Raw genomic sequence first — 13364 nt, 5'->3', positions numbered from 1 at the left:
ATGAAGTTACTGTAAACACAGATAAATAAAAATGTATTAAATCACAATAATCTGATGAATTAGTTCATTATTGATGATGACATTACTGGTTGGACCAATAATTTCCAATAACCAAAGACTCAGATCCAAAACCAAGAATGTTTCATGCCAGTGATGGGGTCATTTTACTTTCACTTCATTCAATTGAAAATGTAAATAGGCACAACTCGTTTGCTAAGCGATACCACTCAATTACTTATTAATCCATTGGATTAATACACTGACAACCATTTTACACCAAAGGTGTTTGAATATTTGAATTATCAAGATGTACTTCCAGAATTGAGTGAATTGAAAGTGAATTTAAATGAGCCCTGTTAATGATTGAAATGCTGATGTCTTTACAATGTGTTAAATTGACAATCTATAATCCTTTTGTGACGCCAAGTGGTGAGTTCAATATATTGTAAACATTAAACTGAGCAGTTACATGTAGTTTTCTGAATGCACAGGCAAATGCAAGAACATGTTTACGCACATGCATTAAGTGCATACATATGCACAGATGCACATACACTCCCAGAAACAAACATATAAATACACACTCTGAAATATACAAACAGACACATTGTTCCATGAAAAAAAAACAATGGAGGGTGTGGTTCCCCCAGCAAAGTGGATTGAATTAGCTCTTCAGCTCTTCCAAGTGGAATAAAAGCCATCATCTTAAATCCTTGGTGAGGCCTGCTAATCCATAATCCTACTGGTCCTTCATCGGCCCCATTAGTCTCAGTGCAAGGCCTGGCCGACAATGCATAGGTCCGGGTGTGATGCAGAGCGTGGCGTAGCTCTGAGATCTGATTGGCTACTCCACAGTTCATCCATCCTGGTTGGTTCATCCTCCAGCCTATGAGAATGAAGGGAAGATGTGGTCATGAGAGATTAGGGAGGTGGGCCAGGTGAATCTGTGCCAGTTAGTGTGCGTCAACAAGATTAACCAGTCGAGTAACAGAGTAGTTATGGTCAGCTGCTTCGGCATACTGGAACATATAATGAAAGACATAATAGATGTACAAAACCCTAATTTTAGATTAGGAAACACTCAATTGGGGAAATTCATCTGAAGTCAAAATTATTGTAGGTTTAATGTGCTGAATAATAATCAGATGAATAATTGTTACACAGTCAATTCAAAAAGACAAACCCTAATCTGATTCCTATGAGAATGGAAAGTGTTTGTTATTGATTATTAGTAAAGTTGTTGCAGCATTACTGAAAACATGAGCCCATCCAGCACAATGTGGAGTTTTACTGAGATTATTGTGACCAAAAGCGCTTGATTTCACTTTCACTTGAGTTAAAAAGACAATTAACTGTGTTTTTTTGCAGGAAACAGGGGGATTGATTGATTTTGCATATTCCGGGAGGGACCGAGAAAACAATACATGCAGTGCTAAATGCAGCAATGGTTAGATATGTACAAGATAGAACTCAACACATAGAGAATTATATAATTCAGTTATTGTTATTTATCTGCCACCATTTATATACAACAGTCTCATGATGACACTCCTTTAATTCAAATCCACCTACTTTCAGTCTTCATTGTGAGCAAGTCAATTTTCAGTCAGTGTGAGTCTGGGAATTGGGCTGGCATCAAAGATCGTTGAATGATAATCAAATAACAGCATTTTCAAATCAGCGGTCTCAGTAAATATTATAAACAAGATATTTGTGGCAACTATGTTTGTGTATCTCAGTAGACATAGTCATGTCTCAGCAGACATAGTCATGTTAAGCACACAGATTTGTTATGTTGTGTATATAGTCGGATAGTCAGATTCATTTTATGACATTGTGGCTCTGCTGTTTAAATCCTCTGTTCACCTTTGTAGCTAGATGCAGTAGGCTTTGATTGATTTATCTCAATGTTTTGGAGAAATGAACGGTGTCTGCCTAGGTAATTTTGACTGATGTGTGACACAAAAATAAGTAATGTGTATTTTTGTCAGCCATTTTTGAGAGACAGACAGCAGAACAGTGAGAGAGTGACTGAGAATTATTAGAGTGCCTCTGAATCATTTTCTGAGTGAACTGTGAACAGCCTTCACGTTCTTTGGAATACTAAACCCACTAAAAGAGAATTATGAAGCTGTGCAGTATTTATCTTGTGCTGCAGATTGTTTGAATGGAATAATTTATTTCAAGATCTGGGATGTGTAACATAGAAACACTCACCCCTGTGTACTTATTGCTGGCTCACTCCCACAAGTCTGAGCCACTGAGATGCAAGGTGATCGTGGAGGCATGCTCAGGCTGGGCCTTCGGTCTGAATGGCTGCGGCGGATGTAAGGTTGAGGTCCTTGAACAGATACAGGAAACCTGCCACGATTCCCCCAAGGACGTGGGAGGACAGAGACCCCCGTAGAGGTCCATGCTTGGGGAGGTCGGGGCACTGGGCAAGGCTGGGCTTCAAACAGAGATGGAGATGCAGGGCAGAAAACAGAACGTGCATTACTGATCAACCGAGAAATAGATGACTCTTCACTGCTGTTCTCTCTTGACCATCTTTGTACTTTTGGTGATGCTGGTGGAGACGGTGCCTTGAAAGAGTAGGAGGAGGCTGAGTTTGAGTTTAAAATGTTCTGCCTTGCAACAGGTGGGCTAGGTAGTCTCCTCTGAACTGCTGGTGGGGTGGGGAGTTTCCGGCTAAAAGGGGGACTGGTTGAAGAGGGTGGGGTAGGCTGCCTTCTGAAGGTGAGGGGACTGGGAAGTCTTCGATGTAAGCTGCTTGGAGTAGAAGGTGTGGATGGTAGCGTTCGTGCCTTAGACATGGGTGGGGTGGCAGGTGGTTGGCTACTGACTGCTGAAGAAGGAGGCACTGTAGACACTGTAGTGTTAGGTCCAGGCACTGGAGGGCATCCACCATCTTGTTCCTTTGTTGATTCTGCTTGACTGGGAGATGGCTTTGTACCCAAATGAGAGTCTGAAGGGTGCTGTAGGTGTATGATCTTTCTGGCTTGCTTGTAGAGAGAGACGGCCTTTTCTTTTTCTGGATCGATCTCTGGCTGAACATCTGGTGGGTTGATCTTTGACTGAGCAGAAGTGTCTCGTTGATCAGCTCTGGCAGGGGAAATAACCTTGGAACCTTGTGGCAGACTCCCTTTGCTTGGCAGCACTGACACAGACTGAACAGAGGCCCTCAGTCGTTGCGATACCACAGCCCTCTTTGTAACAGGTGACTTTCCCCCTTTTGTAGCCCCATCATCTGCTACACCAGCTGGAGGACTCTGGGCACTTTCAAATGAATTGTCCATTAATACTTCCAGTGGAGGTGGAGGAAGACTATCCATATCTAAATCATCAGTTTTGTCAGATGATGTGGATTCACGTCTACAGCTGGTTATCCCAGTACTAAGCACAGCTTCTACATTTCCTAAACCAGGTAACACAGGAACACCACACTTCCGCACACCTTTGAGAGGCCCCAAAAGTTTGTGACCCTCTTGTTCCTCTATACCTTGACTGAACGTATCGATCAGTTTTTTGACCGAATTCCTGCCTCTGGAAAGGCCTGAAGATGGTCGTGATGATAAAGGAGGGCTAGGGGGTGGGGTGGCTTTCATAGGACCCTTGGATGTTTTCTTATCTCGCTTTTTCTTATCTTCTTCCATATCACTGGTCACTTCCTGTTCTTTACTGTTGCGCCTCATAAGGCCTGCCTTGTCTTTAACTGGTTGAGGATTGTTGTTCCTCTCTAGTGAGGGGCGTATACGATTTATTGCTGGGGATTGTGCTGGAGAGTTTCCATGACTTTGTTTAGATGCAATTATTCTGGTGTTTCCTCCTGCCCTGCCTTTGCTCATCCTATCTAGCCTCTGACTTAAGTCCTTCTGGGTTCTTTCTAATTCAAGCAGAGTAGGATCTTCAGCTTTGCTCCGCAGAGATTCTGCTGACCGAGAGCGTCGCTCTTTGGACACTGAGGTCTTTTTTACTGCTGCCCGCCGAATAGGTGCTGCTGTCTGAGGTCTCTTTGGGGATCGTTCCTCATCCTCTGTCCATTGGCGTCTACTGGTTTTTGGGCTGTCCACTATTTTGGTTTTGGCACTAGCATGCAGTGATGGGACAAACTGTATCCTGCCACTTATAGCGTCTTTCATTTTCAAAGTCATTTCTACATTTTGAGGGTTCTCTATGCGCTTTGATGGTAGGCGTCGATGCTGTTGGTCAGGCTGAACAGGTGAAGAATGTGATCGCATTCTAAAACCCACCTGCCTGTCTCCCACACCTCCATCCATCTCATCATCATCATCATCTTCCTCCCCATCATCTAAGGAGACTGATCCCAGCAGTGACTCTGAGTCTTTTTGTTCCTTAGCCATAATGGTACATGTAGAATCTATTGAGTTGAGGGAGACACTAGGACTCATTTGGCTTGTAAACTTTCGCCTTGAGGCTCCTTGCCTCATATTCATGGTGTTGTATCCCAGGGGACTAGAAGGAGTAGTTCTATTTGTACCAGTGGACTCACAACTCTCTCGTCTATGGCGTCTTTCAGATCCAGCGAGGGATTCACTTTCAGCCCCTATACCACTGTCCTCACTAAAGAGAGCAGAATCCTCTGGCCCAGGCTTTCGCAGTGAGGCTGTTTCAATGCGAGTCAAGAGTTGCATTAGCCTGGTCTCTACTGCACGCTTGACTTTCAGTTTTTCCTCTAAAAGCTCTGAGACAGAGGCAAAGTACTCAACTGCCTCCTCCAAAGCAGAGTCCCCTATTCCGCCAACAGTCTGGCCCACATTCCGCATTCTCTGTGTGGTATATTGAAGCAGCTGCTGCAACAAATCCGGCGGGGGCTCAATATTAGCAGAGCCAGACTTCAGAGGTGGAGAAGATGAGAGGTTTTTCATTTGGCTTGGCCAAGCAAGATGTTCACCATTTTCTTTCAGAAGTTTCTCTCCTTCATCTGCCATTTCTTCCAGCCCCCGAATGATTCCCTCATAGCGTAGAGCCATGAAAGCAACCATAGGCTGCACAGAAACCTGAGTTTGGGTTGCTTGCTCCAAAAGTCCTAGTAGAATGTCATATTTATTTATGCTAGGATTCAAAAAGGCATAAGCAGCTTGGTGAGCCTTTACCAAAGGTTCTGGGAAGTCCACTTTCTGCTCTGAGAGTGGGGCTTTTTTTTCCTTCTCTTTCTTTTTTACCGGTTTAATACCTCTGTTATTTTTCTTTGGCTTCCTGCCAGACTTTTTGTCTGTCATATCCTGCTTGTCCCCATGTTTCTCTTTTACCTGTGTCACTGTGTTGTTGTCCATTCCTTGACTCCCTAATTTATCCAAGTTGACCGCTTCTGGGGCCAGCTCAGATGCAGAAGATATCTTTTTTTGCGGTGTCAAATGAGCCTCCCTCTGCAATGAGTGGGTTTGCCCAGCTGCCTTCCTCTCCTTTGTATCCCCATGTGTTGATCCTGTGGTATCCCGACTTCCTCCATCTTCAGACGGAGACTCTCTGGGACCGTCTTGGGTCGCAGGCGGTAGCATTCTGCTCCTCCTGAAGGGACCCTGAGTCCCAAAATTATTACCCTTAGATGGTGAGCAGCCCATTTCAGATGCTTCAAATAGTTGATGTTTATGTCCTCTTAGTCCCACGAATACAGCAGTGGAGAACGTGCCGTAAATGATTCAAAAACAAAGGCAAGGGTCCTTAGCTACCTGCTGTATCTGTCATTTTCAGATGGCTGAGGTTGTTGAGTCTGACAAGCTAAAGGGTTACATGAGCATGTTACCCAAAACAAAATATTGATAAATCCATCTTGTAAGTCTCTTCTACCTATCATAGATAGGCAAAATAAATCCACAGATGAGTGGTCATGTTTATTTATGATATATTTCCTTGTTGCATGCTCTGAGACGCATCCTTCTCTACCTCGCAAAGGACAAGCAGCTGAAAGGATTAGTGAGGCTTTCAGTGAACTCCTCAGTGTGCACATATGTCACGTTAAAGCACAACTCACCTACTTGTAAGACCATAAGCTCATTTAGGTAATGAGGGCTGGTCTCAGGTGGCTTTTTATAGCCTGCACAACAATATCTCCCTATTTAGCCCTTTGGACCATTTTACTGCCAAAAGCAAAAAAAAAAAGAATGCTGCCAAAAGCAAACAAAAATATTGTTCAACATATAAATTCAGTAATGAAGGTGAAAGTGTTTCCTGTAGTTGTTAGTTCAAATGTATTATTTTCACTGTAGAGAACATTCTCCAATAGTTGCCCTTTCAAAGTTACATTCTATCAACAATTTGGAATAATAAAGGGAAGGGCAGCCATTACATTATTCACAGGCATAAAAAAGAGAGAGGGAGAGAATGAATGAGAGAGAGAAAGCAAAAGAGACATACATAATCATCCATCGGCTAGTTATGATGAATATGTACCATCTCTGTTATTGTGACATGATTTCACATGGATAACATAAACAAAAAAATTGTCCTGTAAAATATCAGAATCATTATCCACTTTCAGTGCAGTGTATGATAGTCAGCCATTAATGTCTTGCCACAGACACTGATGTCTGCACAACATTTTTTTTTTAAAATAATATTAATATATTCTAATATATTCATATAGTGTTCATTTTAATATTAAAGCATTATAATGCTGGTGCCATTAGACATATTTTCTATAAACAAGTACATGCCCAATCTATCTTTGTGATGCAGTTCTAAGTTGTTTTTGGTGGATCAGATTTGCTGATCTTCTTTAACGTCTCTATATACAGTGTCAGTTCATTGGGACAGTGAGGCAAGCTTTAAAATAACTTGGCACAGTGAATTGTGCTTAACCTTCACCTCTGCTGAGAAGACACTGGTAATAAAATACCAAGAAAGGAGTAGAGCATAGTCGTTTCTTTTACGGTAGACTCTTTTCCAGTCTTTCAAGAAAATATCACAATGGCAAGTGTGAGGATAATACATGAACCAGTAGAGTTAGGGAAAAGGAGACAATTATGTTGTTGTTTTTTGCAAATCCCAGAGACGTGGTGACTGTACTGACTATTGTTTGTATAGCCTGTGTCAGCTGATTATTGAATACCTCAATCAACAGGTAAAGCCATCATACATAGCCTAATACACAAAGCAATTCAAATGTCTTCACAGTCATTGTATTTCCAGGATGATCTTTTACTGCAGATTTAAAGGGGAATACTACTCAAGATAAGATATTCCTTTGTTCTAAAACAGGGGTTCCCAAACTGGGGTCCAAGGACCCTCCTATGAGAGGTTTAATTTCACTCTTATTTCATTCTTTATAAGATTACACTGTGAAGTAGTATATAGAAAAACTATTTCGATCAGGTTTTTCTCTAATCCTATCTCTAGCATAGACAGACAACAAAATCCATTTCAGCTCCCTGGGACAAAATCTCTATTAAATGGGGCACTATGGTTTAAAGTATAGATGATCTGTTTTTGGATCTCAACATTAATAAGTTTGGGAAGCCCTGTTCTAGGACAGTCTATGAACATGAATACCTTTCCTAAAACCATACACCAGTGAACCAAGACCTGACCTGTGACATCATTAGGACTGCAACGATTATTAAACATCATCCATTCAACATTGTTAGTAAAAACAAAACACTGATTAGTAATTTGTATTTTGAAAATGGCTCATACTCTTTGCGGTTCTGAGCATGATGAGCCCTCAAACAAGCTTTCAAAACAATGACTCAAGTACAGCAAAGTGTGGGAGTGTAGTGGTACTGTAGTAACATGCACACTGTGCACCATTGACTTGATTCAGGTCAGAATTTTCAAAATAAAATCCATATTGACATAAGCTACTAACTTCCAAAATTAAAATAAAAAATATATGTAAGGAGAAATCTGTACTAAATGAAAATAAAACTGTAGAGTCTACCAACAAATCTAATTACATTTACATTCTATTAAAATGTAGTTAATTTAAACACAAATACGTGCTCAAGTGGTATTTCCTAATACTTCAGAGCATAGGCTATATCATTATGCACGAGAGTACAAGTGCAGAACAAACAGGGTTCAGCCCCGTTGGAGGATCTAAAAACAGCCGACAAGGAAGTGTCAGAAGGAAAGTTTATTCATTCACTGGCAAGGTAACAGAAGTTAGAATTACACTTGCCTGTACACACAAACACAAAAGTTATGTTGAATGATGTTTTACATTATTACAATGTTGAAATTATGAGAAATTACAGTCAACACACACACACACACACACACCCCCTCACTCACTGCACAAACCTTGTATTCACATGACAGCTGTTGTGACACACACACACACACATATCAAAGACTGTGTCATACATACCTCCACCCTCAGAGACTGCTACCACAGACACAATTTATAAACACAAGGATTTAACATCTATTTATTATTATTTATAACATTCAACCTTTGTAAATTTGTAAATGTGTAAATTTAATTTAACTAGTGCCTTTTATTTTTAAAGTCTTTCGTAACATTATGCTGCTATTACTGCTTTTACTACTGCTTTTATTTATTTGTTTTATTTTTAACTACACCAAGAGAAGACAGGCAAAATTTCATTGTACCTGAGTATAATGACAATAAAGATCATTCTATTCTATTCTATTCTAAGTTGTGTATTCTATTCTTTTGAATGTGAGAGAAATTACCACCATATGTTGAAGTAAACATCAAGTATGTTGTTAGAATGTGATTCTCAGAAGAGATAGAATGGAGACACAGACTGTCTGACCCTGTATGCTGGAAAGGCCCTAGTGAAAGGACTGAAAAGGACAAGAAAGTTGTGTCACTTTGTTCATTGTACTTTTGTTGGAATAAAACAAGTTACCTCTATCTTGGGGCAAGTTGTGCCAAAATACCAACTTTCAATGTTGGTCTTCTAAACCTGTATTGGGCTACAACAATTATTTTGATAATCGGTTATTCTGACGATTATTCTAGTGATTAATCGATTCATCAGCTCAAGAAGACATATAAAAAGTGCCATCGTGTCATCACCATGACGTGATAAAAAATGAAAACCAATGTTATTGCAACTACAGTACATAAGCCAACATTAGCTTAAGATAGCATTGTGCTATTACTTGCTGAGAGCTATGATAGTCTTTGGCTTAAACATTAACATTTTTTAAGATGTTAGAAAAAAATGCCTCTAAAGTTATCTTACACCACAAGCGCTAATGCTAATGCTGTGCTACCATAACAAATTTACACTTATACTGTAAAGATGCTCTATCACCTTCTGCATTTTCTTCTGGAACTGAACAGCCTGAAGTAAATTGTGGACTAGCACCTCAAAGGGACTTTGTTCGTGCCCTTTGCCTAATTTGGGGAGATGGAAAGATGCCAGTATTACTTGATTTGTTTACTTTTTGGAGTGCTGAATCAGAGGCTGAGGGAAAGTCTAGAGTGACTGCTCCAGAATCAGCAGAATTAATGGTCATTACTGAATTATGTGGTGAAATCACTATGTCCAAAGAGCCTTCTCCAGAGTCCAAAGAGATATCTGGCAGTACTTTGTTCATGCTGGTGATTGAAAAGTTGCGTACACTATTCAGGTAAGCCAGCCTACTTACATCTTTCTTTTTCTTGCAGAGGATCATGTAGCATTTGGGCAAAAAATGACAGAAAATGATGCCAAAGTTGCAGACAACAATGGCAGACGCCTGGACAACTGAGCGCTGTTGAATTTTTGTCACATATATAGGGATAAAACAGATCCAGACAAAAAGGTAAATGATCATACTGAAGATGATGTAGCCTGTTTCATTGAAGCGTTGGGGAACCTTTCTACCTTTGAGGGCAAGAATGAAGCAGATGGCAGCAAGAAGAGCAATGTAACTTAGCATGATGCCAAAGCCCCAGTTAGATCCTTCATTGCACTGTAATTCAATGTCCATGGTTTGTCTCTTGATGCGCTCCTCAAGCTTTGGGGAATCAAAGATCAACCAAAAAAGGCAGATAAGCCCTTGAATGGCTGTACCACAGACAATGATGGCAGCGGGTTTATAAAATTTGTTCAGCATATGCTGCTGATTTCTGTCCATAAGGAATGCAAGGAATGTGCGAAAAGCTTTGACTAAGATGCAAGAGACAGTCAGTGTGAAGCCAAGGCCATACATGGTTTGACGAGATCTGCAAATGTGATCGTTGGGCCTGCCGACAAACAAGACCACTGCACCAAAGCTAACCACCAGCCCAGCCATCATTGCATAACAGAGTTTTCCACCTGCAACTTTGAAAACAACACTTTGACGACCATATAGAAAAATAATCAGAACACAAAATAGCAGCATAAATCCTATCCCAGTAACGACAAGCAAGGAAATAGCAAAGGGTTCATTCCATCTGAAGTAGGTTTCTGTCCTTGGCTGACATTCACTCCAACCTCTCAAAGACCAGGTTCCATTTGGACATATCAGGCAGTTTTGAAGGTCTGTAAAAAAGATGTATCAATCTATAAGAGGCAACATTTCCATCATTATAAAATCACAGAACAAGAAGCAACAAAGAATGGAAAAGACATTGTTATGTACTCACTTGAAACATTAGTATATGTTCCCTCTTCACACTTGCTGCAGTTGTAGCAGCAGTATATCATGGAGATTTTCTTTGATGTTCCAGGGGGGCAGGATTCAGAGCATTTTGACTCAGGAATCTAACAAAGACAATTTTTCTTTTATTAACTTTTATTAAATCCCATTGTGGTAGCATGAAATAGAAGCAGGCATTACTCTTACCGTTTTGTTTGGAGTTCCCCATTCTATACTTGCTGCACTGATCTCCACGACACTTTTCATCACGTTATACTCTCCAATAACTTCAAAATACCTCCCATCTCTCCTCCTCACCCAGTTGATCAAGTCATAGCCACTTGCAAAGTTGCCATATTCATCAAAGAAAAACTGCCTTTTGTCAAGGGTGAAATTAATCTTCTTCAGTTCTTGGAGAAGCTGAAACAAATTAGGGCATAACTGGCATATCAAATTCAAATGTAATTAAAATAGACGTGTACAAACTAGAACTGAATATGTAAATTGTAATTTATAAGAAATAACTTCTCAATTTCTCTTACTTTCCAAGGTGGAAGGTTTCTCTCTCCTGAACAAATAGAGTGATTGCATTTGAGAAGAGCTCGTAGGGCATGAGCAATTGACCATGTGGCCACTTTCTCAGAGTATGCCATGCTCAAATCCACCGCATGTGTCAGAAAATCATCATTTGCTTTTTGAGGATCAGGTAGCTTGCAGGCAAACTCAGATTTCAACTTCAGAGAGCCTGGCAAAGGACACTGGGCAGCAGGTTTGCTATTGAGGCAGTCCTTGTGTTTTTGTATTTCTGGAGAACACCCAAACCTGAGATCTTTGTACTCCTCAATGAACCTATTGACAGCGCCTGGGCCTGGTGTAAGATTTTTTAGGAATTGCTTGAACCCTGGGTTTTGACCTGAAATGAACCTAAGCCCAAAGATGTCTCCAATCATATTGATCCCTTTCATTGTAGCCAAACGTCGAGACGTGGACCAGGAATCACTGGCGATCCAGGTCCTGGAGATTCCCTTCCTGATCATCACCTCAAACAGCTTTTCAACCAGCTCCCGCTTCAGGATGAGCAGGACCACCTGGGCTTTAGAGGACTGGATTTGCTCTGCTACCTCTTGGATCCGCCGTTCGCTGTCGCTGTGGCCCAGGTAATGAGGAAGGACCTCATGAAAGGCAGCACACACATGTACATCTTGAGCATCTTTTAGGAAACTCTGGAGAGCCACCCTCCCATAGTCATCATCCCCTGACACCACACCCACCCAGTTCCACTCAAAGTGTGCCATGAGCTGGGCCAAGGCTCGGGTCTGGTGTACATCACTAGGTATGGTGCGCAAGAAGGATGGGAAACGTATTTTATCATCCAGAGTTGCTACAGACGATGTGGTGCTTATCTGCAAGGAAGAAGAAAGTGTGAAGACTTATGGTTGGTTCATATTGTGTCTCTAATTTGTATGCTGCTAACACAAAATACAATTACAACATCTTATGCTCACCTGAGGGACCATATTGAGACCTAGAAGCCTGGCCACAGCAATGGATACTTCTGAGTAGCGTGCCCCGATGATGGCCTTCACTAATGGGCGCTCTATAAGGTCACACTGGATCGACATGGTATTGTTGATGGATAACATGTGCACAGCACTTTGGATGGCCTTGCTGGCATCTGAGCATGTATCACAGATAACATAGCCAAGCTGAATGCCAGGCAGAAAGCCAGAGTCATTGATTGTATCAATAGTGTGGATGATAGCCAAGGTCCGCACGAATGATTGTAAATCAAACCTAGATAGGAAAAAAAAAAAAAAAAAAGTACTCACAGAAAAGTATCTATTTGAATTTACAGTATTTCTTAACAGTGTTTCTCTCTAATGGTTTAGATTAAGTCCTGGAGTTAGTCAAGCATGAAATTAACAATTCCAGTTTTGTAGAGAATGTTTAACACTCCAGGACTAAATGTGATATTAATTTCAATCTGTAATAATGAATGTAGGAGAATTACATCACAATTACACTTGCCACTAATGGTGTCAAGTACATATATCTGCAGGTTAGTCTAGGCTTTTAATACATACAGTATGTCATATCAATTATCTAAATTATGGAATCTATAGTCCAGAAATAACCAAATTGCTTTGTTTGTGAAAATAACTGAAATCCTCTATTTTAGCTATTCTATTATATTAGCTATTACGGCCTAGTCCTGATTTAATTCAAAAGATATCGGTGTATCTTCCCTATCATGTACACTGAATACAAGGTACAGTGTTGTACCTTTTGTCACTGCGGTTGGACCTTTCTTTCTGTATACAATACATTGGGTATAAACTTTGAAGTATGAACTGGTATCGACTTACTCTGTGCAGTTGAATCTCTCTGGCTGGATTCGCTTGTCCAGGGTCTCCACTTTAGCATGGCAGGGGCTTAACACTCCAATCACAATGTCCCCTGGACGTCTTGCCCCACATGTAGACTCAGAGTAATCACAGCAGGACCCCAAGTCCAAGAGAAGACTCGCAATCAGTATGTACCAATTCACCCAAGGTAACATTATGCACGGTGGAAAGCTTTTCTTTCACAAAGTGAGCCAACGAGGATATTGTCAACTTGTCAACCAAGCCTCTGTTTTCATAGGCAGAGCTACCCTCTTCACCACACCCTTACCTGCTTGATATCAAGCCAAGTTCAATGGCATGCATATCAGATTATTAGAAACCTCCCACCTGATTGTTTTTTTTTGCTTCCATGTTATCCTTTAGTCTTACAGGTTATTGAAAATGTCTCCATAGGACTCCAATCATTTTAAGTAAGTCCAA

At 40.8% G+C, this 13364-nt stretch overlaps 2 protein-coding genes across 3 annotated transcripts; both read right to left on the bottom strand.

Moving 5' to 3' along the window:
- Positions 1–768: 768 nt before the first annotated feature.
- Positions 769–5582, bottom strand: pcare1 (photoreceptor cilium actin regulator 1). Its single transcript, XM_071911448.2, has 2 exons — positions 2218–5582; positions 769–886 (listed from the first exon to the last, which is right to left on the bottom strand). The coding sequence occupies exons 1-2, from the start codon at positions 5580–5582 to the stop codon at positions 769–771; spliced, it is 3483 nt and encodes a 1160-aa protein (XP_071767549.1).
- Positions 5583–8077: 2495 nt separating this feature from the next.
- On the bottom strand, positions 8078–13121 carry LOC139921262 (G-protein coupled receptor family C group 6 member A-like). Of its 2 annotated transcripts, none has more exons than XM_071911461.2 (6): positions 12906–13121; positions 12045–12333; positions 11082–11942; positions 10747–10959; positions 10547–10664; positions 8078–10442 (listed from the first exon to the last, which is right to left on the bottom strand). In XM_071911461.2, the coding sequence occupies exons 1-6, from the start codon at positions 13097–13099 to the stop codon at positions 9301–9303; spliced, it is 2817 nt and encodes a 938-aa protein (XP_071767562.1). In that variant the 5' UTR covers positions 13100–13121; the 3' UTR covers positions 8078–9300. The 2 variants fall into 2 exon arrangements, with proteins under 2 accessions (XP_071767562.1, XP_071767563.1); XM_071911462.2 differs by having other exon boundaries at positions 10342–10463.
- Between the last annotated feature and the right edge of the window lie 243 nt (positions 13122–13364).

The sequence above is a fragment of the Centroberyx gerrardi genome, chromosome 17 (genome assembly GCF_048128805.1).
Source record: "Centroberyx gerrardi isolate f3 chromosome 17, fCenGer3.hap1.cur.20231027, whole genome shotgun sequence".
Classification (NCBI taxonomy): Eukaryota; Metazoa; Chordata; class Actinopteri; order Beryciformes; family Berycidae; genus Centroberyx; species Centroberyx gerrardi.
The sequence above is the reverse complement of the archived record's forward strand: the minus strand, read 5'-3'. Positions and strand labels throughout refer to the sequence as shown.

Bases quoted from the DNA above. Each gene is read 5' to 3' on its own strand.
- pcare1 (XM_071911448.2), bottom strand. From the start codon at position 5,582: ATGGGCTGCTCACCATCTAAGGGTAATAATTTTGGGACTCAGGGTCCC. The intron at 887-2,217 runs GTGAGTGTTTCT...TCATTCTCATAG, and splicing joins CCAGCAATAAGTACACAGGG to GCTGGAGGATGAACCAACCA.
- LOC139921262 (XM_071911461.2), bottom strand. From the start codon at position 13,099: ATGTTACCTTGGGTGAATTGGTACATACTGATTGCGAGTCTTCTCTTG. The intron at 10,665-10,746 runs GTAAGAGTAATG...TGTCTTTGTTAG, and splicing joins GGGGAACTCCAAACAAAACG to ATTCCTGAGTCAAAATGCTC. The intron at 10,443-10,546 runs GTGAGTACATAA...TCTTTTTTACAG, and splicing joins AACATATACTAATGTTTCAA to ACCTTCAAAACTGCCTGATA.